The sequence below is a fragment of the Athene noctua genome, chromosome 6 (assembly GCF_965140245.1).
Source record: "Athene noctua chromosome 6, bAthNoc1.hap1.1, whole genome shotgun sequence".
NCBI classification, from domain to species: Eukaryota; Metazoa; Chordata; class Aves; order Strigiformes; family Strigidae; genus Athene; species Athene noctua.
Genome location: NC_134042.1, coordinates 9,526,777 through 9,548,760, shown reverse-complemented (window position 1 = coordinate 9,548,760; position 21,984 = coordinate 9,526,777). Strand labels below are relative to the sequence as shown.

Genomic DNA, 21,984 nt, shown 5'->3' with positions numbered 1-21,984 from the left:
AGTTTTTCACAACAATCTCTACTGCAGCGATGGAAGAAGATCTCAAAGCATAGGAGTAGCTTGCTTTCTCAATTGACCATGGTTTCAGGTTTTTTTGTGGGTTTCTTTGGGTTTGTTTTTTTCCACACATCAGTGTCTGTGTAATCTCCAAATGAGGTCTAATTTGCTAGCTTGACTGATAGGACAACTTGCATTATATTTTCTTGCCCCGTGCTAATTTTCATTTTTACACAACAGAGATTCTCACTGGTAAATGAGTAACTAAGATAAATACTGCAGCAAGTCTGAGGGGAAAATCTTCAATTTTTTCTTTTCTGGAGATAGGGTAACAAGCAGTTCAAGACTAGTGTGGGTTTGACCATCTTGGCAGAGGAGGTAAGATACAGGCCACCTTGCTACATCTGTTTATATGAACAGATCTTTTAGATAGATGGCATTTTAACAAGAAAATATGGATTCTTAGTAATATGTTATCTCTTTTGCTCTCAACAAAGTACTTCCAGCTTTCACTTGGTGTGAATCATCCATGTTGCAAAATCTGGACAACCCATTCAAGACAGTATAAAGGCAATTTTACTAGAAGAATCAAACAATTTGTCAAGGCGTTTAGTTTTACTGTTAACCTTTCTCTGTAACTTAGTGTAACTAGAATGAATACTGACTTTAAAAGACCTCAGAAATCTATTTTAGAAGCAAATAATACTTGGTACTGCATGGATTTTATAAGGAGATTGGGATTTTTTGTTGGTGTTTATAAAGTGGCTTAAACTCTCAAAATGCATTCCCTCTTTAGAGACTACCAAAGTTAAAACAATGCATAATATCAGGAATAAGGCTCTTTACTACAGAAACTGATGAACAGTAAGTATACTACCATGTTCTGAGCAAGTTGCAGTGGTCACTGTTAACTGAGGGTTGCGGAGAATTAATCACTGAGAGGAGGTATTGGGAACAAATGAAGGTACAACCTGTGCACTTGACATGATTGGGAATCACGATGCTCCATCTGATACAGGCAAGTTTCCACAGAAAGTAATACTGAGATTAGTCAGCTGAACAAATAGTCAGTAAACAAGAGCTTAAGAAAGGTAAAAAGCATGACTACAGTGACCTCCACGCAACAGGATTTCTTTACCAGAGTCGAAGGCAAGGTGGCTCTGAAATACCCAGCAGAAATCATCATTCAGGCATCTCTCCAGATCAGATTTGGTTTGCACCTACTTGCAAGCTGACTCCTCAGGGCCTTTTCTAAACTTCTGATCATATATACTTAAAAAATTAAATGGTGAGCAAGAGGTCTTCCACATTTTTTGAAACTGCTCGCACTGCTTCTCTGTAGTATTTCTTCATATGACATGATAACCATCTTCTTTTCACTTCCTATTCCTCTTCTACTTTTGAAAGAATAAGTAGGAATTCAAGATCATTATAAGAAACAAAATTGTCACACTCTGATTGACTTAGGTGCTGGAGATCATATTTTTCCAATTTATTTTCAAAGATGTGTATTTATACAGTGGCTTTTTTGTTCACACTGAGTGTTCTGTGGAGCTTCCGATTTCCTGAAACATAGAAAAAGGCTTTTTTTTCTGTGAAAAAATACAGAACTAGTCATTCTCTTTTTTTCTTCTTTTTTCACTTTTTCTTTTATAGAATGTCTGGAGTTTAGCAGATCAAACTGTGTCCCTGTACCAAAGCATAAACAGGCTTAGTAATTTTGAGAGCTGTGAAACTCTTAAGATTTGAAATGTGGGATTCTTTATTTAAAGTGCAGAATAAATGATCGGCAATGTGAGTGTAGGTAGACTCAGAATAAAAAAACCTCTCCTGTTATGAAAGTGCCATACATTCTGACTACCAGGGCTTAGTGGTGAGCCTTCACTGCCCAATAGATTTCTGTTCACCCATGCAACTGGCAACATTTGTTGAGGCTGTGCTTTGATAGCTACACTGCTCTGCCAAGCAAATAAGCTTGATCTTGATTTTTAGCTTTAATCTCAGTATCTTCGAACTCAAAGATAATTTGTGAGACTCCAGAAGGTTGGTGTGCACTCTCCTAGTGTTTTCCTTGTTCCAGGTTATTTTAAGTGAGAGGATTAGCATGTGCATATTTCAAAGTATTATGCAATGATTTGAGATGAAGGGGCTTGTTATTAGGGTGTCCAGTGTGTCACATTGTGCTTTCACTTAAAATTCAAGACCAAGCCCAGGGTTTAGAAAGCTCACAGGTAGGCCCAAGCAAGTGACTTTTTTTGTTTTAAGAGTGTGTGGGATAAAATAACTACTTCTTTAACTTTTCAGAAATAATGAAATTAGTGTGTCAAGGACGGGTGTTAGATATTCTCCCAGCTCTTCTCAGAGAGCACGCTTTTCAATAGAGTGGAGTTTCATGGACCTCTCTTGCTGGATTCCCCACTGAAGAGCAATCATGGCCTTTCCATGATGCATTTCAATGCCCCACTTCACCATGAGTCACTTCAAATCTTTGTGCCAGTTACAACAACTGTTTTTATGGGTAATGAAGCAAATTTTGTTGGGGTTTAGCTTACCTGAGTGAAATTTCAGAGATGAAAACTATGTGGTCATGTAGCTCTGTATGGATGAAGCAGTGTTTTGCAGGCAATGAGTGTTTCTAGGAAATGAAATTGGGTATGTATTCCACTGCTCTCCACAGCCTAGCAGTCTTGCTGATTGTGGAGGACTGACCATCTCTACAGTTCTTCTTCCAGAATATTTTAGTCTTCAAGGATATTTTTTTCTCCCACTTTATTCCATTGTTCATTTGTCCCAACCACGTGGGCATCTACTTTCAATCTTGGGAGTACCTTGAGGCTCCCCTCATCTGACTCACTCCTGACCCATACAGGAATAGGGATCAGTCATTCTTCTGCCAATTAATCCACAGCTAAATGAGTAAAATTATGCTTCTTTTAGGACTAGTCTTGATTTTATAGATATGCTGAAATGCTACTGGTATTTGTTCATTACAAACCTAAGAAGTCTCTGCTCTGCTTTTGAATCTTCATGAAATGCAGACTTTTGAAAGCCCTCTGTGTAATTACGCCCTAACGCTGCTTTACTTCTTCCAGCCTAACCTCTGTGCCAACATATTTTAAAGGGACATGTTCCTCCTATACATTATTTATCATCCTGTTTTCTTGATCTTTCTTGTACTGAACAAAAACAGGGGCCCCACGCTAATGCATTTGATCATGCAAAGGGAATGTGCATAGCATCCTACTTCATATTTTCTGGGATCTTACAGGGAGTCTGTGTGGGGTTGTTTTTTTTTTTTTTTCACTTCAGCTGGAAGAAGCAGCAAAAAACTATTTTGACCAAGGGATTTCCTAGTAGTAATTTTTTGCTTTTCTTCTGGGCTAACTCTTTGCTTGAAACTTTCTCTTCCAGATTGCAGGTAGATGTGCTACTCTGCTTAAGACTCTTTGGAAAGCTCAGAAATAGTAACCAGTGCTAACTCACCTTGGACAGGAAACTCTTTTTCCTATCACTTTTGTTTGATAAACCAAATGCAAGTGAACTGGAGACAACAGGAAAGGGCACTTTTTTGTCAGTAGTGTTCTCCCCAAACACTTCTTGTTTTCTTTTGTTTCTGGTGAAATGTCTCCCTGACTACCTGCCAGTTGGAACATGACTGAGAAAGACATCTTGCTTTTAGCTTGCAGATGCAGTGCTACTTCCATTGGGCTCTGCAAACTGATGTCTGAGATCCCCTTTTTCTGTGAAGGAAGTTCCTGCTGGCTCTGACTTGAAGTGCATCTGCTGGACCTTGTGTGACAGCTGGGTAATATTTATCTGAGAAGGTGTCTGTGATGTGTGTGTTTTTAGGGGTCATGGTTTGGATACTGCTTTTACATCTGTTGTATGCCTGGCAATTCAAAATACCATGTCTGCGCTGTGTAGAGCCTGTTTTACACAAAGGAACATTAGCTTTGTATAGAGTAACAGTACTGCCGGTGCTATATAGTTTGAGATCTTTGGATAGGAAGGTGTTATCATGGTGAGAAGTATCAACTTCTAGCAATGAAAGTACCTCATTTTCTCTTGCTGTCTGGATTGGCTGGAACAATTTGTTCAACTCATTCCTTAGGGACAAATATGATATTGCTGTCTTGGCTTTCTCTGGCAATAGCAGTGGTACAAGCCTTGGTATCAGAAAAACTTTTGGCTTGTCCAGTCCTGTACTGCTACACTACATTACCTAAATAAATCTGTAAATAGTGTTCTCCTCTTTAAAATAGCCTCAGTACCCCTGGAGGGGGGGAGGGCAGGGGGAAGGGCCAGGAATGGGACAGATGGGATACCCATGAGAAATAAGCCACTCACTGAAGACAACCTTAATTGGCAACTGGAAATAAGCTGAATTATCTGCTTATAAAGAGGAGAGATTCTTAAAGCTAGCTTAGAGCCATCAATTATTTTTTTTTGCATCTCTATGTATGTAGGCCTTATCATTGTTATCATCTTGCTGTCATCTGCTCTGCATCTTTCACCATTTCACAGTAACTTGTTCTGTCTTGTTCACAAGGAATAGTGTAAGCTCTTCAAGACAGAAGTGATATTGTACTGCATGTACTTTACAGTGTCTCGCATTGTAGAACACCGGCTCCGTGCTTTGTACAATTGTAGTATAAATAGCAAAAATAGCAGTGAGAAGGTCCTTAGGGCTTTGACAGGTTGTGCCAGATTCCCTTTCTGAGAGATGGAGCCATTCACTAGAATGTGTCAGCAAGACTGTTTGGGGGAGGGACATTGGTGGTTGGGGTTTTTTAGTGCTAGTTCTGTGTGTTTTGAGCAAATCGGTAGCCTCCAGGAGGTAACAATACTTTTGGGTTCTTACATAAAATGTTGATATTCTCTCTGATTTAATCTTATGAGAAATCACAGAAATATTATTTCTTGTGGTCCTCAAACATTCTTCAGTTTCCTACATGTGTTCTGCTCTGGAGAGAAAAAGACAAAATTATCACACTCAATGCAAGACCGTACTGAGCCACGTGGTCGGTGTGAAGCTGCTGCTGTCTGTGACCTAGCTGTGAAGTAACCCTTTGGGCTGAAAAATCTCAGCTGGGGTAACGTGCTTGATGTTTCCTGACAGGCTCTTACTTGGGATTCCTTGATCCCTAGGGCACTGCATAAGAGCACTGTCTGCCTTGCCTTTACTCTTCAGTGATCAGTGGAAAGAGAATGAATATATGCACTCAGACACAGCACTCATGCCAGCAGCTCTGAGGAGTAGATTTTGCAGCTAACATGAAGAAGTTGCTATGAGGGAGACATTTTCAAAGTCTGTCTCTACAGAGTACATGGATTTGCAGGACTGAATTTGTTGATAAATCTTTCTGGGGAACCTATAATAGTTGTGTATTTCTCCACTTAAGAGCGTTGCTAATGGACACAAAACCTTTCAGTCTTACCTCTACAGAGAAATGTTGTCAGAATGGCAAAATCTCTTCCTTGTAATCTAAGCTTCTCCAACCCATGTTAGAACTGGGATTTCAAAACCCCCTGTCTAGTGTGCATGGGGTATGTGTTCTGTAAGAGAGCTGTGGAAGATTTGGGAGTTGTGAATAACTTTGCTTATTTGTGATGCAAATTATGTGAATGTTGTCCAGAACCTGTAGATCTGTCACCTGAAGTGTGATGTTTTTATTATAGAATTGCTTGACAGCAGAGACAGCGTTGGTATCTTCATCTGACAGGCAGGATCTGTGAATTCCTGATTTTCCCAGAGTTGTTTCTTTGTAACAAACATTGCAACAAGTCCTAGCCTGACAAATATGCTGATTGGGATGACTGCTGTTGAGTAAACAGCTGGAAAAAATGCATGTATTACTGGGAATAACACACTGATTCCCACTGTAGTTGGTACATGTTGCCAGTGTATTAGAAAATGTGGCGTTTTCTTCCCACTTACTTGAGAATCTTACAGGTGTGTGGATACTCAGATGAGTCCAAACTCTCACAAACAAATATGGGGTGGGGGGAAAGGTAAAGAAGCTTTTTGGTGAGCAGGACAATCTTGGAAGGCTTGTAGCCAAAGAAGTAACATAGAATTGAACATGAAAGAATCCATTTACCATTGATGCTGTGTGTGATAAAACACTCCACTCAGGAAACTTATAATACTGCTTTGGTGACAGAAAAATCTAGAGAACTTGCCGTAGCACCTGAATGCTAACACTTGATATCAGTGCCTTGTCAGCACAGGGTAGTTATCTGTAGATAAGCCTTTGCTCACTACACACTGACATGAGCTGCACTCTGCTCTTGCTATTTGAAGAGAGGCAGTTGCAACTTCTATATACAATGTGGTCAGTTAAGATGCTTCTAGTATGTATTCATTGGTGTAGCAGTGCAGTCTTCGCTCACTTCTTTCTTGTTCCTTTACATCATGGAAATTAGACATTTATTTGTGGTCTTTGTCAGAATAGTTGCAGCAGAAGTGGACCTTATGGAGACTTTATGTAGTCAGGTATATTTGTGTTCTCTCTAACAGCCTTGAATGTTGAAATGCAACATGTTTGCCATAATGTTGAGCTTTCTTTAATGATGGTTAAAGCCAATTGCATATAGGCAGTGTTGATAGCTAATAAAACTGGAAAACAGATGTGTGAAATTTTCCAAAAGCCTAAGTCCAGAAACCTGCCAAATGGTACAAGTGTTAGGACTGTATGTATCTGACTGTGTTGTGCTTTTTCTCTGGGCTAGAGTTGAATGTATTACCCTCTGTCTAGTTTTAGTTCATAACTCCAGCATAATTCTGATTATGCCTCCAATTTTTTAATTGCTTTTCATTACAGTTGTTAATGTTACTGGTACAAATTTGGAGGTGTATACATGATCCCAGCTGGGTGATAAATCAGACTTTTGTGACATACTTCAAATGTGTAAATTTATTCTTGAAACAGGTCTGGATAATTTAGTGAGAGAGGGAAAAGGACAAAATCCTAGGGTGTGCTGAAAATTGATCTCTAATAGAGAAGTAATTTTTCTTGGTTATGTGCATTTGTGATTTAGTTTTCCTATTCCCCAGTTCATCCCACTGTTGGCATTTGGCAGTACAACAGAATAGATAAGCAAGTCATTGCTGTTCCTAAGAAAATCTTTAAGGAGCCTCCTGTATGTGATCTTTGCAGTCATTTTGCCATAACTCATTTCATCAGTTGGGTATTTCACAGTGCTCATCGTACCCTTTTTGGGATGCCACAGGGTCTTTGGTTTAATTTTATTTTCTCTTTCAGTGTATTCCACTTGGTTTGAATATCTGCAGTATTGGGTAGTTACTGCTTTAGTCATGTTGTTGCGCTTCTGATCACAAAGCTCTGCTCTGTTTAAATTTGTATTCTTGCAGAAGTGAAAGGGCCCTCAAGTCAGAATTGGTGAACTGTAGCAATCTTAGATTGTCCTTCTTCCACTCAGGAAAGGTCAGTAGTAGAGCTCACCATGATGCAAAATAGATATTCAGTGCTAAGATCACTGACAAGCATCTTTCTCCATCATTCTGGAAAACTGCTCAGCTGTGCTTGCTGAGTCACTGTGTTGGAATATATAGGGGAAAAAATGAGAAAGATAAATAGTGACATATCCACAACAGATGTAGTGGGACTATTTACAGTCTTTTGCATACAATCTTCAATGTGTATATAAAGCAGGAATCTCTTTTCATGCTTGATCACATGCTGTAAAGATTGGATTTCCTGCAGCTTCTGTAAATATTTTGACAAAAACTGTTTTAGTAATGTGAAGTTGGCACCTGGAATTCAGTAGAAATGCACTAGAGAATAGCAGCTTTGGAAAAACATAATAACTAGGACGTTTGGTACACATTGGTGTTTTTTCCCTTACTATATGGTGTGGTTTTTTTTTTTTTTTATTTCTGAGAATTACAAGGCATAGTTTTATCATTTTCTGTTAGGAATGGGTTTTTTGGAACATACTGTTTTCTCCAGTAAAGTTTTTGATGTCTCAAGCTAAGAAAACTGCTGTTGAATACATGATAGCTTCATCAATGACTATATCATTCTTTGTATTACTGACTCATATGGTTTAGTTCTGGTTTTAATGAAGCATTTTGGTATGAGTCTCGGCTACTATACGTATATAGGAGATCAAATTGAGGGGAGTTCTTGGCTTCCATCTATCTAAGCTTAAAAGACCTCGTATTAAATTGGAATAAAGTCGTGTAAGTTTGAGGAACACTTTATTTTTCCAAGAAAGATCTTTAAGAAAAGATGGATCAGAATTAAGGTTGGAGTTTCTTTGGTTTTGTGGTGTTGGAAGGACTTTTGTATTCATTCTTAGGCTGTGAAACACTGTGGTGTCACAGAAAATCTTAAGGAGCATTTCTAATTGCCTTGCTATAAGAATACATGTGTTACAATGTGGCCAAGGCCAATAAATGTAAAATTTCTCCTAAACTGGATATGCCAAGCTGTAAACATCAGCAAATGCCTGCAGCAGTGGTGTATGATAAGATCCCATAACAGGATTCCTTACCCTTTACAGAATAAAATTCCTTAACTGTCTCTGCATCCCCATGAACAGCAAACTCTTGAAAGTCTTGTAGCTTGCCTGAAAAATGCATTTTTAAAACTTGGTTTATCTTTCTTTTCTTTAGAAAATAGACTTGACTTTTTTTTTTTCTTAGAAATCTGAATATCTTCAGAGAACCTGAGACTTTGTGTTGTGTAGTGTTGTAACCATACAGATTCCAGAACCTATTAGCCTTAAGAGACTTACAGTAACTTCATGTCCTGCAAAATTAATCCTATTGCATGTCTTCAGATGAATTGGACAAACTGTAGCTGGTCAGCACTGTAACCAAGCAGTTGTAGTGAGCCTGAAGTGGTTTAGGTAAGCAATCTCTAAATGCAGAGTTAGCATTAATGTCAAATGATGAAGTTTCACCTAAATTAAAGAATTTTGGCAAGGTTCATCTGTTGCCATGATTGAAATATTGGAAGCAGCTCAGTCTTCGATGCGCTATAGTTCTTACCAAGGCAACTGAATAGGTGAGAGAGTATTAGTTGTAATTTTTTTTCTTCTTCTGAGATTCTCCACTCTAACCCAGACTGAAAAGAGTAAATATGGGAGCTGCGTGCATGGCACCAGTATTGAATCTCTTTGGAGCAGTCATTAAGTTATATTTCAGTAGTTCCCAGGTCATCACAGTCGTAACATAATTGTGCTCCTACCTTTTAAAATAATTAAAAGTTTAATTTATGAAACCTGGAACTGTCTTACAATAAGGGATACAGGGGAGACTACATGCAGAATGGAGCAAGCAGGCCCTGAATTGTGCTTACACTTTGGCCTCGATTTTCCGAGAAGCCAGTTTGCCTTCACGTGGCGTTACGCTTTGATCTCAGCAGCACAAGATGGGTGCAGTTATTCAATAGTTTTCAAATTCATACTCCTCCTTCAGTGGACATTGACATTTTGGTATCAAAATTAATCTCCAACTGATGTCAATTCCATAGTTACTTCCAGAATTGTTAGAGGAAACCTGAAAATTGAAAACTACCTTGTGTTGCTTGAATTTTTAAGTGTTTCTCTTTGTGCCATCTTCTCACCCTTGCCACAGGTTCACTGCATGGTTTCTGCAGCATCTTGCAGCTAGTGAATGAATTTCACAGCATGGCAGGGAGGGCAAAAATACATCTGTTGGTTAATAAAGGGAGCCAAAGAATGGAGATCATGGCTATATGATAATAAAGCTTATTGAGGACTTGAATCTACTATACCCTCAGCATATAGAAGATTATAGAGCGGTTCAATGAGGAATTTTCTTCTTGTCCCAAAATGTCTACTTGGACCAGTTTGAACAAATACTAAATACATTACTTGGAGAGTCAGCAGCTTTCTTTGTGTAGTTATAATTCTGGAATTTTAAAATTATTTATTTATTTTAGGTTTTGGGGGAAAAGGGCAAGGGTTTCCTGAGGGAAACTGGGTGGCAACTTGCAATGATCTCCATAAAACTAATTATAATGGTATTCATGGAGCTGTGTCTGTGGTGCACAACTCACTATGTTTTCTACTGTAAAAACTAAATATTTATACCAGCAAGAGCTTTCCAGACTCAAACACCATGTGGTCTGAAATAGTACCTGATCAGACTGAAAGAGCTAGTCCTGGGTGATTGATGCTTATCTCTGAAGGCTTCTTTACTTTTCCCTTAAGCACCTTGGAGGGCTTCTGCAGGGCTATTTACCATCTTCCATTGTATGGCCTTTCCCATCTTCCTGAACACTAGGTTTCCCAGCTCATAACTCTAAGAAGCAGCTTTATTTCAGAGTAGAAAGGGGCCCCAATATGTGGCCTATTATATCCATATCAGCTTGCTTACCCTTTTCAAACAGCTATTGTGTTTTAATAGGGCCCTGCCTAGCAGGGGGAGTCCTTAATTCCTACTATATAAGAATGGCCAGCTTAAGTTACAGCAAACTGCAGGATGCTGCTCTGATCAAAAGGCCTCTGTTTCTAGAGATTCCCCACCCCCCCGTTTGCCTTTTTTTTCCTTTTCTTAAATCCTGGGATAATAATTCAACACAGTAAGGTCATTTTAGCTTTTGATTTGAAAGCTTCAAGGTGTTAAATTACTGACCTAGCATAGGAAAAATTGAGGGAGGGGGACTCTAAAAAAGATAAAGGGATTCTGGGTAATAAAGAGCAAGCACAGCAACTCCTTTAATCCTTTCCTTCTCCAGAATCTGTAGACTGGTCTCAGAGGATTTGATTTGCTACAAAGCAACATAAGAAAGCTTGTTCGCTGCCTACCCTGAGCTGTGTCACAGGTGCTGTGGTTCATTTCCTTTCAAACAGTACTTGGGATAATCTCTGTACCACCTGTATTAACTCTGCCATGAATACAGAGATTCCTGAGCCTATACCAAGAAGTGTGACAACAAATGATTAAAATTTGTGTCACTCCTTTCCCTCTTTCCCCACCGTTCAGCTGAAATAAACTTGAGTGGGTGAGACAGAAGGGATTTCAAAAAAATCCAGGCTCTGTGTTTGCAGTGTTACATCACCCAGTCTCGCCAAAATGTTGAGTGTTAATGATTTCCTATCTGCCTGGTTGTTAAAAAAAGGATCTTTCCTTAAACTCGGTCATCAGGAATAACTCTCAGCATCTGTTTCGTCTTAACAGTGCTAACACATTTCAGAGGAAGTGCCTAAAAAGCACTGCTAATTTCATTAGAGGAAGGTGGTGATTTCCTTGTAGCTGACTTCATTGTCCCAAATCTTAATATCTGTGGAATTTTAAAAAGCACTTGATACAACAGCTTTAAATTGAGGAATGCTAATGCTCCTACGCTACCTTCCAAGAGGAATAGCTGAAGAAACAATCCAATGATTAGTCTGAATATTGCAAGTAGGGTGGTACACTTAAACCAATAGGTGAAGAATAGAATGACCTTAAATTAAACTAGGCTCGTGCAGCAGTAGTTTATTTGTCACAGCAGCAAAACTGGGATTTTTTTTCCTAATGGTGCCTGCGGTTTTAAGTGTTCCCTCTCAGGGCTGGTTCCGGGTAAGATAAACCTCACTTTGCTGTTTTGGAGCATAGCCGTGGGGTAAGTGTGATTGGTCACTTGGGGATGCTTTGCGGGTGGATGAGTTATTTAACAACAGAAATTGCCTGGGTTTTAAAACCTTTTGAATTTCAGCATTTTCTATTGCTGGAGCCAGTTCTTTGTTACCCATTGTACCACAGTCTCTAATCCTAATACTTCTGATTATCCCTACTTACTGTGCTTTGGTTCACACCATGAAGCAGTCTTGGAGCTCGTGACCTGGGTTCCTGTCAGATGGAACTAAACTGGAAGATGTGTTCCAACTGCAAATGAGCATTCAGCCCATGGGACTAGACTAGAGCTAGTCCAGAGTGTGTTTCGAAAAAAAATGAACCCTGAGATACCTATAATGTTGACATCAGGTCCTCTACATTGTTTCTCTCTACAGATGTTTCAGTCAGTCTAGACATAGCCTCTGATGGCAACTTTGCTTTTGAGACTACCTTCTGTTTTAATGACATAGACACCTGTGTAGCTGGGAAGAAAAGTAGTATGCATGGGGAGAAACTGTTCACACTGGAGAAGCAGCATGAGCTTTCAAAGTGATTTTCTTCCTTCATCATGCTCTCAATAGAAAATGCAAGCAGTAGTGCTGTAAGTTAAGGAGTAACGGTTCTTGTTCCTTGTTTCCCATGTAGTAGAGAAGGGGTCCTGTGAACTCATTTAGCTCTTTGCATGGTAACCAAAGGTGGCACCTGCTAGGGGACAGCAGGGTCCTGGCAAGCTCTTCTGTCCTTCTCAGGGACTTGGGGCTCTCTCTGCATTGAGGATATTTGGCTTTGCCTGAGTTCAGCAGGCAGAGGCTAACTACTGTACTGGGTTTCAATTGGGATGTTACCATAGCATCCTGGGACTTTTACAATCTATTTAGAAGTCCAAAGGTTTGAAAAGAGTGCTTGAAAGTTTCTGAACTCTGGCAAGTTGCCGAAATGTAATTACACAAAAGACAAAGCCTTACTGAAAGCAGCTCTGTTCAGAGAAGCAGCACCTGAGTGCTAGAGTTCCCAGCATAGCCATTTCTGAGAGCTGGGGCTGTTTTATCACAGTCTCATCCCAAGGCTTTTTTCCTTCCTCACGTGCACGTGCCATCCCACAACCATAGACTAGGAGTGCTGCAAGACGCAGCTTTCTCAGCAGTGGTGTTGGAAGAGGCTCTGTTCTGTGGTTTGGTTGCTCTGGGGCATGTAAAGGGAAGGAGTGAACAAGTAAGCATCTTCAAGTCCCTACTGCAAAAGTTTCTTTAGATCTTCCCATCGAACAAGAAGCTTGCTTTATTTTTCTCTCATCTTTCTCCAGAATATTCTCACAAGTGAATGGGAAAAGCTGTTTTGTTAATGATGTATCCAGTTACATAACAATTCTTGTGTGAAATATGAGTGCTTGCAGTGAACTGGTGTTAACAAATGAACATTCAGTTCAATTTCTAGTCTCAGTTTCGGTAAGACAAATAAAATAATGTCATTGGTAACTTTTTTTAAATGTTCTGATTTCCGTACTCTATTTGCTGGTAATGGAGAGGGCTGGGGCAGCCATTAGGTTTGCAATAGGAGGCTTGGAGACTTGCAGAGTTGTTGAAAGCTTTCTTCCTGAAGGAATCTCTTGCAGATGACTGCACTAAATGCCTAAAAGAGGAAAAGGAGAAGTTAACCAGAGAAGTGAAAAATTATTTTCCCCGTTTCTGGGTTCACAAACCAAGTTCTAAATTCTTGATGACAAACTAATACCTTGTTGAGGTACATTAGGTTTTTTGTAAGTCTCCTGCAAAGGTGCTTGTCAGCTCTGGCCACCTAACTTTGCGAAGGGTATGAGTTGTTCAGTGAGAGGAGGTCAGATAGAAGGAAGACTGCGCAGTCCCAAGGGAAGAATCTTAGCAGCTGTTAAGCTTGCTGAGAATGTTTGAGCTAAGTTTGTTGCTTTGCTGTTGATATCTTGCTTACTTAAGCCATTCCTCTGACTCTGAGGCTTGATTCATTTTTGCATTCAAAAGAAACTGGAAAAGACATCTGTTTGCACGTATATAAAAATCATCAGTAAGATGTTGGCCATGTTCCCTATGTGCTGTTGAAATACCCACAACAGCTTTGGGTTGTCACCATTTCTTTTTCTTCCCAAAGGGTTCACCTGTAAGCCATTACTACCCACCACATTAATGGTAACTTCACCTCTTGGCAATTGTTAAGCAAAAGATGGCCAAGTTATTTTTGTACTGCCCATCTACCAGTGATAAAGGGATTTCAAAATTTATAGTGTTCCTGTCTCTTGTAGTGATTTTGAACCCTGACTGAGAATAGATCTGTTGGTTTGTCATTGGGCTGCTTGCTGGATAGCTCCATCATGAGCTGGCTCCTTTGAGTTTAGCTTTTACAACTTACAAAAAGGAAATTATAAAAGAGGGTCTTTGAAATGCAGCATCTTAACTGGGATAAAATTCTGACTCCTATGCTTGCAGACTTGAGCTTTTGGGGAAAAAATCCTTCCATTGTATAGCTAAACAAAATCTTATTGCAAGAAATGAAGAATGAAAGAAATATTGTACCTCTTTTACTCAACTAGCTGGCGGCACTTGGCTGTCAGCACATCCAGGTGTGCTGATGTTCCAACACATCCACCCACTCTTTCAACTGAGTAAGCAACAACAAGTGATATCATACCCTTCTGCCTGCTAGGTTTAGAGCAATCCCATGCTGAAAGTGTGAGTGACTTGAGTTTTCACTTACTAGAACCATGGAGTAATACAGTAGGGCTGTCTGCTGTGCATTAATAGTATGTTAGCTTCATGTCTGGACCTTTCCATTACAGTTGTACCAGGATCTGCTTCCAGAAGTTGCTTGTGCTGTAGTTGTTCTGAGCAACATAATTTGGTGCATTTAATGGTATGACTGTGCCTTCATCTTCTTTCTCTTCCTAAACATCTCCCTTACATGTGTCATCTTTCTGAAAGCTGCCTTCTCCTATTACACCAAGTTTCTTCTTTTTCATTTGTATCCCTCTTTTCTCCATGAGCCTGTCAGATCATCAGCAAAACAATGCAAATTGAAAATGAAGAAAGTCTTACAGGCTGTGGTTAGGGATGAGAAGATCTGAAATCCCATTTCCAGCTTTGTCACAGGCATCTTGTGGGACTTTATGCAAGTTACTTTCCCTTACTCTGAACTCATTCACTCTAAGGCAGTGAGCTACAGCACTTCGTAATGAATACTTTACTTACAGTGATAGCCATGGGAGCCCTTTCCTGTAATTTTGGCATATTTTGATCAGGCATATAATTTATTTATTTGCTTTAATCTCTTGGGACAATGGCTGTGCTTTCCTCTGGTTTGTACAGCATTGGTGCATGAATAAGGTTTCATAAATATGAAATAATATATTTGTCCATGATATTTACAGAAAGAGTATTCCTAATTCCAGGCTTCAAGAGTCACAAGTCTTAATCATAAAGTGATTGTACTTAGTTGCTTTTCCTTCTGGGTAGGAGGGCTAGAAACAATGTTCTACATCTAGCTTTCAACACATGATAGAAAATTCCATTTACTTGCATGTCCCTGAGAAGCATGACATTAAAGAACAGAAATTGTGATTCTTTTTTTAAAAATTAAATTGACTCCCCCCCCCAAGTTGTTACATGACTTTTTAATTTTGCTTGACTCTCTGTGGTATAGTTCTCTTTCAAATGTGAGAGACCCTTTTCTATACTATGAAGGATAAAGTGATTTAAACTATTTATATTTAAAGAGATGATTTAAAATTGCAAACTGAGAGGTTTCACACTGACCACTGGATTTTGTCTGTTGTGGAGATGCTACCTATGGAGAGGTTCTGCTGTGATGAAAGTAAACTTGTATCTTCTCATTAATCCTCTCCTATGTGGGAGAGTTAAGCTGCTGTCCCAAGTGAATGTTTTTAATGATCTCTCTGGAGTGTTTGAAAGCTTTGTCCTACTTGCATGATGTGGAGTGAAATGCACAAAATCTGTCTTTGAGGCAACCCTGTCATTATACCTTCTGGTATATAATGTTTGTATTTGCATTTCTATTGTTCTTACATGTTTAGCTTTACCATGCCCAAAGGAGAGCTTCTTGCACTTCAAGAGAAACCTTTTTAAGACAAGTCTTTACTACAATAAGTTAGCTTAAAGTGCTTACAGCTCAAATATGGGAAATCTGTACTAAATACAAGAATGTGAATATCAAATTGACTATCCATCATAATTAGCAGCGGATCTTTTCAAAATGCAATAGTGCAAAGTGTCCTTTAGTGTCAATCTGCTTTTCATAACAACTGAAATAGATTTTATCCATCCAATAGAATCAACTTTCAGTAACCTGGAAATGAAATCTTGAGGTTTCTGTTAATGAGGACTTTTTTCTCTGTGTGTGGCTGTGATGAGAAAACTGTGATGAGAATAGCAGTGAAGTTCAAATTATACTAAAAGAAAGGGCATCTTCTGGTCAGATAAACAACAGTTACTCTTTGCCAGCCATTTTCCAGTGGATTGATTTCAAGTAAGTGGCTCTTGGACACCCTTTGCTGGGATTCTTTAGAATGAATTTTACTTTCACAAACCTCTAATTCCTATAATTAAGTTCCAGTGTGTGGTTTTTGCAAATGGTCTTCTCTCTAGAGAACAGACGGGTATATGCTTTGGAGATTTGGTTTCACAAAATGTAACTGCCAGTGGTTTTCTTGCTACTGTTCCAGCTGGCCCCAGAACATTCACATCGGTTCAGCTTTCTAACGTTCTCTTGTTTTGACTTTATCTCCACAGTTTTAACAGTGTGCGTCAAGGAACACACATCTTGTTCCGTGAATTCAGCTTTGTTCAAGCTACCCCTCATAACAGGGCATCTTTTCTTCGAACCTTCTGGAGGTGTTTCCGAACAGTGGGGAAAAATGGAGGCAAGTATTCCAGCATCTGTCCTGTTACCTTGCCATTAAAACCATTAGCTAGACTATTAATACAGTACAAATAATGACACTTCACACTGTGTTCTAGTGTTCGAACATTGTTAATAGCAAGACACCATCACAGTTGCCTTTGGAATAGTTAATAAATGCTCGCAGTGTAAAGTAGTGTAAGAGCACCTTGTTGCCAGTGCTACTTCCACCACAGAACAGTGTATCAAGCAACAGTAGATCAGAGGGAGGACATTTGTTGGCCTGTGCATGGGAATGGATAGAAAAAAAACCAAATGTGCTTGGGGTTGGTGGGTGGGAGCAGAGTAACATACCTGGAGATGGTTAGAATATAGGGTATGGAGCATGAGGGAAGCAGGTGCTGAGATGATTAGGCAGTTGGGGTACCAGGAGCCCTGCAGGAACTGGAGTTATAGTGGTGTTGGGCTGTAGGTGGTGAACGCTACCACCTGAGCTGTGTCTCAGCTAGTCCTGACACATCTCCTAGATGATGTTGAAGGATCCTGATGGCCGTGGAAGGAGGACCACTGGCAACTGTGTGACCTCTTCCCCCACCCTACCCGCAAAGAAAAAGCTCCAGTACCAAAATAACTATGCAGCACTATCTTGTCTAGCTATTCTTACACTGCAGTCAGTACATTAGGTATTACAGAACTGGCCAGAGTTCAAAATAAACTCATGTAACTACATGCAACGAAAATTATGTTTTGTTTTAGTTTTTAATTTAGTATTTTAAGCAAATACACTGAATGTTGCTGTACAAATATGAATTTTGGATGTTGTTTTTACTCTAAGCCTCACTTCTTCTTGCAGGAAAGACTAGAACCATCTCTAAATACAGATAAAACCTCACCTTCTGGCTAGGCTCTGCAACACTTCTGCACACGATGAACTTTGAATAACAACTTGACTTTTTTGACACATGCCATTTAGATCCTTGGAAATTGGACAATCATAGTTAAGCATAACAAAATCTGTAATTAGCTACTGAAGTGACTGACTATGCTGTCTAACATCTTCCCAGCGATAGGTACTTTGTCATGTTCTAAATCACATTAGTTCAGGAATAATATTTTTAAGGTTTCAGTTAAATTGCCTGGTACTAATCTAACCAGTATGCAGTGAGGACATATTTGAGATCAGGTCATAGTCAGGAAAGATAAACTGTGGTCTCCTAGAACATATTTCTGTAGGGCAGTTAGAGATGATGGTGAAGAAGTCATCCACCAGAACTGCAGCTGTCACTGGTAAACCTTGCTGACAAATTGAGAAGCTCTCTGATGCAAAGTACCCACTACTATACTTTCAGTGCAAGTTTTCGTCGAGTTTCATCTATCTAGCATCTGATTCAGCTGGATGATGAGAACCTGGATTTGTTGGAAAGAACTAAAAGTTTTGCCTGCATAGTATCTTCCTTCTCTTTTAACTTTAGCAGTATTATATAGATATGTAAAAGGTTGTGGAAGAAAATGTGGTCACCATGGTACTTTGAAGGGGAAGGGGGAGCATAGAAACAAAAGCTTAGGTGAATGTTACTGTCCTTTGGTTGTGGTCTTAAGAGTTCAACATGTATTTTTCTGACTTTAAAGTCCAGTGGATGCACTTTTTATTCTGAGCAAATATGGCATGTTTACCCGTATATTTATACATTTACATACATTTTCTTTTTACATTAATTAGGCACAGAAATGCATCACTTTAGAGACCTTGCTGTCAATATTTTCATTCACTCAGTCCAATTGCTCTGGTTCTCTAGGAGTAATTACAGACTAGAACCTTGATTTTATTCATTCTGGTTTTATCTGCTATGGGATTTTTTTTTCTGCTATACTTGTACGTAGGGGAATGGAGAACATTCATGGTCTCTTAAGAACTAATCAAATTTACTAAGAAGCTGAACATGTGCAAAATAGTGGGTGAAATATGGTCGTTACCACAATCAGACATAGACTAGACCTGGATTTCTTTCCTTGAAATACATTGCTTTTAGGTGAATGTAGGAAGGAATCATGTTATACGAGAAATAGCAGCAACCAGAAGCGAGATCATTGGTGATCTGAACTACAGAATGAGTCTCTTAACAGTAGAAAGAGTCAAACTAAGTGATGCCCAAAGCAAGTAAGACTTTCAACTTGGAGCTTTCTTTAGAAGCGTGGCTGGTGGTACATCTTCTAATTGGATTATACCAGAAATTAGTTTTAAGTTGTTTCTTCATGATCACTGCACTAGAACATGAAACCATATGTACACATCAAATTAAAAACAGTTATATAAGCTTGCATGGAATCCTGACTCTATCTACAGATAGTTTGTTGCTACAGCATCTCATTTTATGATTATAGAAGTTTGATAATTTAAACATACTATGTGCAGGAGTGTATTGGATTTGTGTGGTGGGGGGTGGTTACAGGGGTGGCTTCTTTGAGAAGGTGCCAGAAGCTTCCCCCGTGTCCAACAGAGCCAATGCCAGCTGGCTCCAAGTCGGACCCACCGCTGGCCAGGACCGAGCCCATCAGCGACAGTGGTAGCGCCTCTGGGATAATGTGTTTAAGAAGGGGAAAAAAACCTGCTGTACAACAACAGCTAGGAGAGAGGAGTGAGAATATGTGAGAGAAACAACCTGCAGACACCAAGGTCATTGAAGGATGGGGAGGAGGTGCTCCAGGTGCTAGAACAGAGATTCCTCTGCAGCCTGTGATGAAGACCGTGGGGAGGCAGCTGTACCCTGCACCCATGGAGGTCCACAGGGGAGCAGAGACCCACCGTCAGTCCAGGGAGGACCCCATGCCAGAGCAGGCGGGTGTCCGAAGGAGGCTGTGACCCCGTGGGAATCCCACGCTGGAGCAGGCTCCTGGAAGGAGCTGTGGCCCCGTGGAGAGAGGAGCCCACACTGGAGCAGGTTTGCTGGCAGGACTTGTGACCCCATGGGGGACCCACGCTGGAGCAGCCTGTGCCTGAAGGACGGAACCCCTGGAAAGGACCCACGCTGGGGCAGTTTGTGAGGAACTGCAGCCTGTGGGGAGGACCCACATTGGAGAAGTTCATGGAGAACCCCATGCTGGAACAGGAGAAGAGAGTGAGGAGGAGGGAGCAGCAGAAACAATGTATGATGAACTGACCACAACACCCATTTCCCATCCCCCTGTGCTGCTCAGGAGAGAGGAGGAGGTAGAGAAATCAGGAGTGAAGTTGAACCGTGGTAGAAGAGAGGAGTGGAGGAAAGGTGTTTTAAGATTTGGTTTTATTTCTAGTTATCCTACTCTGATTTGATTGGCAAGAAATTAAATTTATTTCCCCTAAGTGAAGTCTGTTTTGTCTGTGACAGTAATTGCTCAGTGATCTCCCTGTCCATGAGTCTTCTGTTATATTTTCTCTCCCCTGTCCAGCTGAGGAGGAGAGTGATAGAGCAGCTTTGGTGGGCACCTGGGGTCCAGCCAGGACCAGCCCACCACAGGGAGGTAGGTAAGTTACAGAGTGCTGGTAAGAAATTCTGTTTATGGTTATCCTGTAATATGCGGCAGAGCATGGGACAAACAACCTGCTGGTTCTGAAATTAGAAGCAGTATAGCTTGGATTAATGTTGGTATATTGCTTTTAAGACCTGAACTAGTATCTTTCTGCATTTAGTGCCCTGTGTCAGGTGTATGGAGAGTTATTCATTGAATGTCCATTTTATTTCAATAGAATTTCAATCGAATTTCTGTGTGCAGAAAAGGATGAAAATATGCCCTTTGCCTTCTACAGTAAGATTCTGCTCTGTCCCAGTTTTCTCTCCTGGATTTGTTTCTGGGCAGGAATTACTATGTGCTTCAGTATTGTCACTGATTTATCTCTGTGAAGAACTATGATGGCATCTTTTGTCTTCCTTTGTCAAAAGTATTACATTCACTAACTTCCATATCTCCTGGCATGTTCTTGGGTTTATTTATTCCGTTGCCATAGAAGTGTTTATTGCCATTTTTTTTCTCTCATTTACTGTAAGTTTCATTACAGATTTGAATTTCTGTTTTGGGAGTGAGCGGTGGCTTTTTCTTGGTTTTGTCCATCTGTGGAAGATATACCTGATAAACTGCATAAATGCCGGCTATGTGAGGATATAGGTCAACATAAGAAATGAGAACTTGCATCAAAGCTTGCACCCTGGCTGGCTGGAAGCAAGAGAGGATAAAATCAAAGATGTAATATGATACAATTTCCAAGCTTACACAAACTCAAAAAACCCCAAACAAACAAAACCTCCACCTTTCCACTTTAGAGTTTTTAACTGGAATTTTAGAAGAGTAGCCAATATCTCACAAACAAATGAACTAATTGCTTAATCTGGCAGTTAGTTGCTCCTCCTTGATGCAGGGAAATTTACTGCTTTGTCTGTCAGTCTTGAAATAACCATGCCTTGACTTGGAATATGCACCTCATTCACCCAAGCAGACGCATCTAGCCATGAGTTCTCAAAGAACCCGTAAGAGAGAAATCTATCTGAACAGAAGCAATACTTAAATACAACAATCCGTGTATGTGCAGAACCATGTATACACTAATTGAAGTGCACTAACATTACTGTTTCTCTTGGGAAATTACTATAGATGTTACTTTTCTACTTAATTCCTTATCCTTTTCAATTACTGGAAAGTAGTTCTTCATGGAGAGATGGAGCTTTTATGTTCCATTTTTCTATGTTAGCCCTGCTACCTGATGGGTTCTAGTTATATTGCCTTTCATAACTCCTTTAGTTTGGAGGCTGTTTTTCCTTTTGTCTCCAAATAGCAAGGAAAAATGACTAGCTTCACTAGATGTGATAGTAACATAACATACTTCAAAAGTAAAGAAAAAGTTTGAGTGTTTTTGTTTGGTTGGTTGGGTTTTTTTTTTAAAAAAGAGGATTTCTGTTTGGTGATATTCTGGATCTGTGTATTTTACAGGATTCCCACTGATTTTAGAAGCTTAGCAAGATGTAGAGTTCTATTTTCAAGTATGCAAAAGCATATCTGGGATTCCACACATTGGGGAAAAAAAACTGAGTTTATTTTAGGATGTGATCCAGTGTCAACAAACTGGGGTGGACTTCACAAAATTTCTTCCCTCCTTTAGACACTTACAACAATATGCAACACCCAAAGAGGTGGTTAGAGGACAGCCAGCTTTTGTGTTGGGAAGCACAGAGCATAATGCTCAGTTAGCAACAGATTTCTCCCAGAGGAAGGCAAAATGACCAGAAGTCTTGTTTTCCTTCTGCTTATGCTTAAATTGACCTCTTGGAATCTAGCTGACCTGCTCTTTTGAATTGTCTGTTCCTCAGGACTCTTTAATTAAAACTGTGCTTTCTCAGTTTAAACAGCCCCTGCAGAGTTCTGCTGTGAAGCTTCATAAGGTCAACATATGCCTCTCCCAACCCCCATGGCTTTCATGTCTTGTTGGTTCTCTGTTTTTAATTAAAAAGATTTTTCCTTAAATGCTTTCCAGCCAATTAGAG

At 39.8% G+C, this 21,984-nt stretch overlaps 1 protein-coding gene across 1 annotated transcript in view; it reads left to right on the top strand.

The window, feature by feature from the left end:
• Positions 1 to 21,984, top strand: part of CSTPP1 (centriolar satellite-associated tubulin polyglutamylase complex regulator 1) — an 85,736-nt gene that overhangs the window by 10,706 nt on the left and 53,046 nt on the right. The window contains exon 3 of the mRNA XM_074909484.1: positions 16,366 to 16,496. Within this exon, the coding sequence (XP_074765585.1) occupies positions 16,366 to 16,496 (131 nt within the window). The remainder of the gene's footprint in view (positions 1 to 16,365; positions 16,497 to 21,984) is intronic.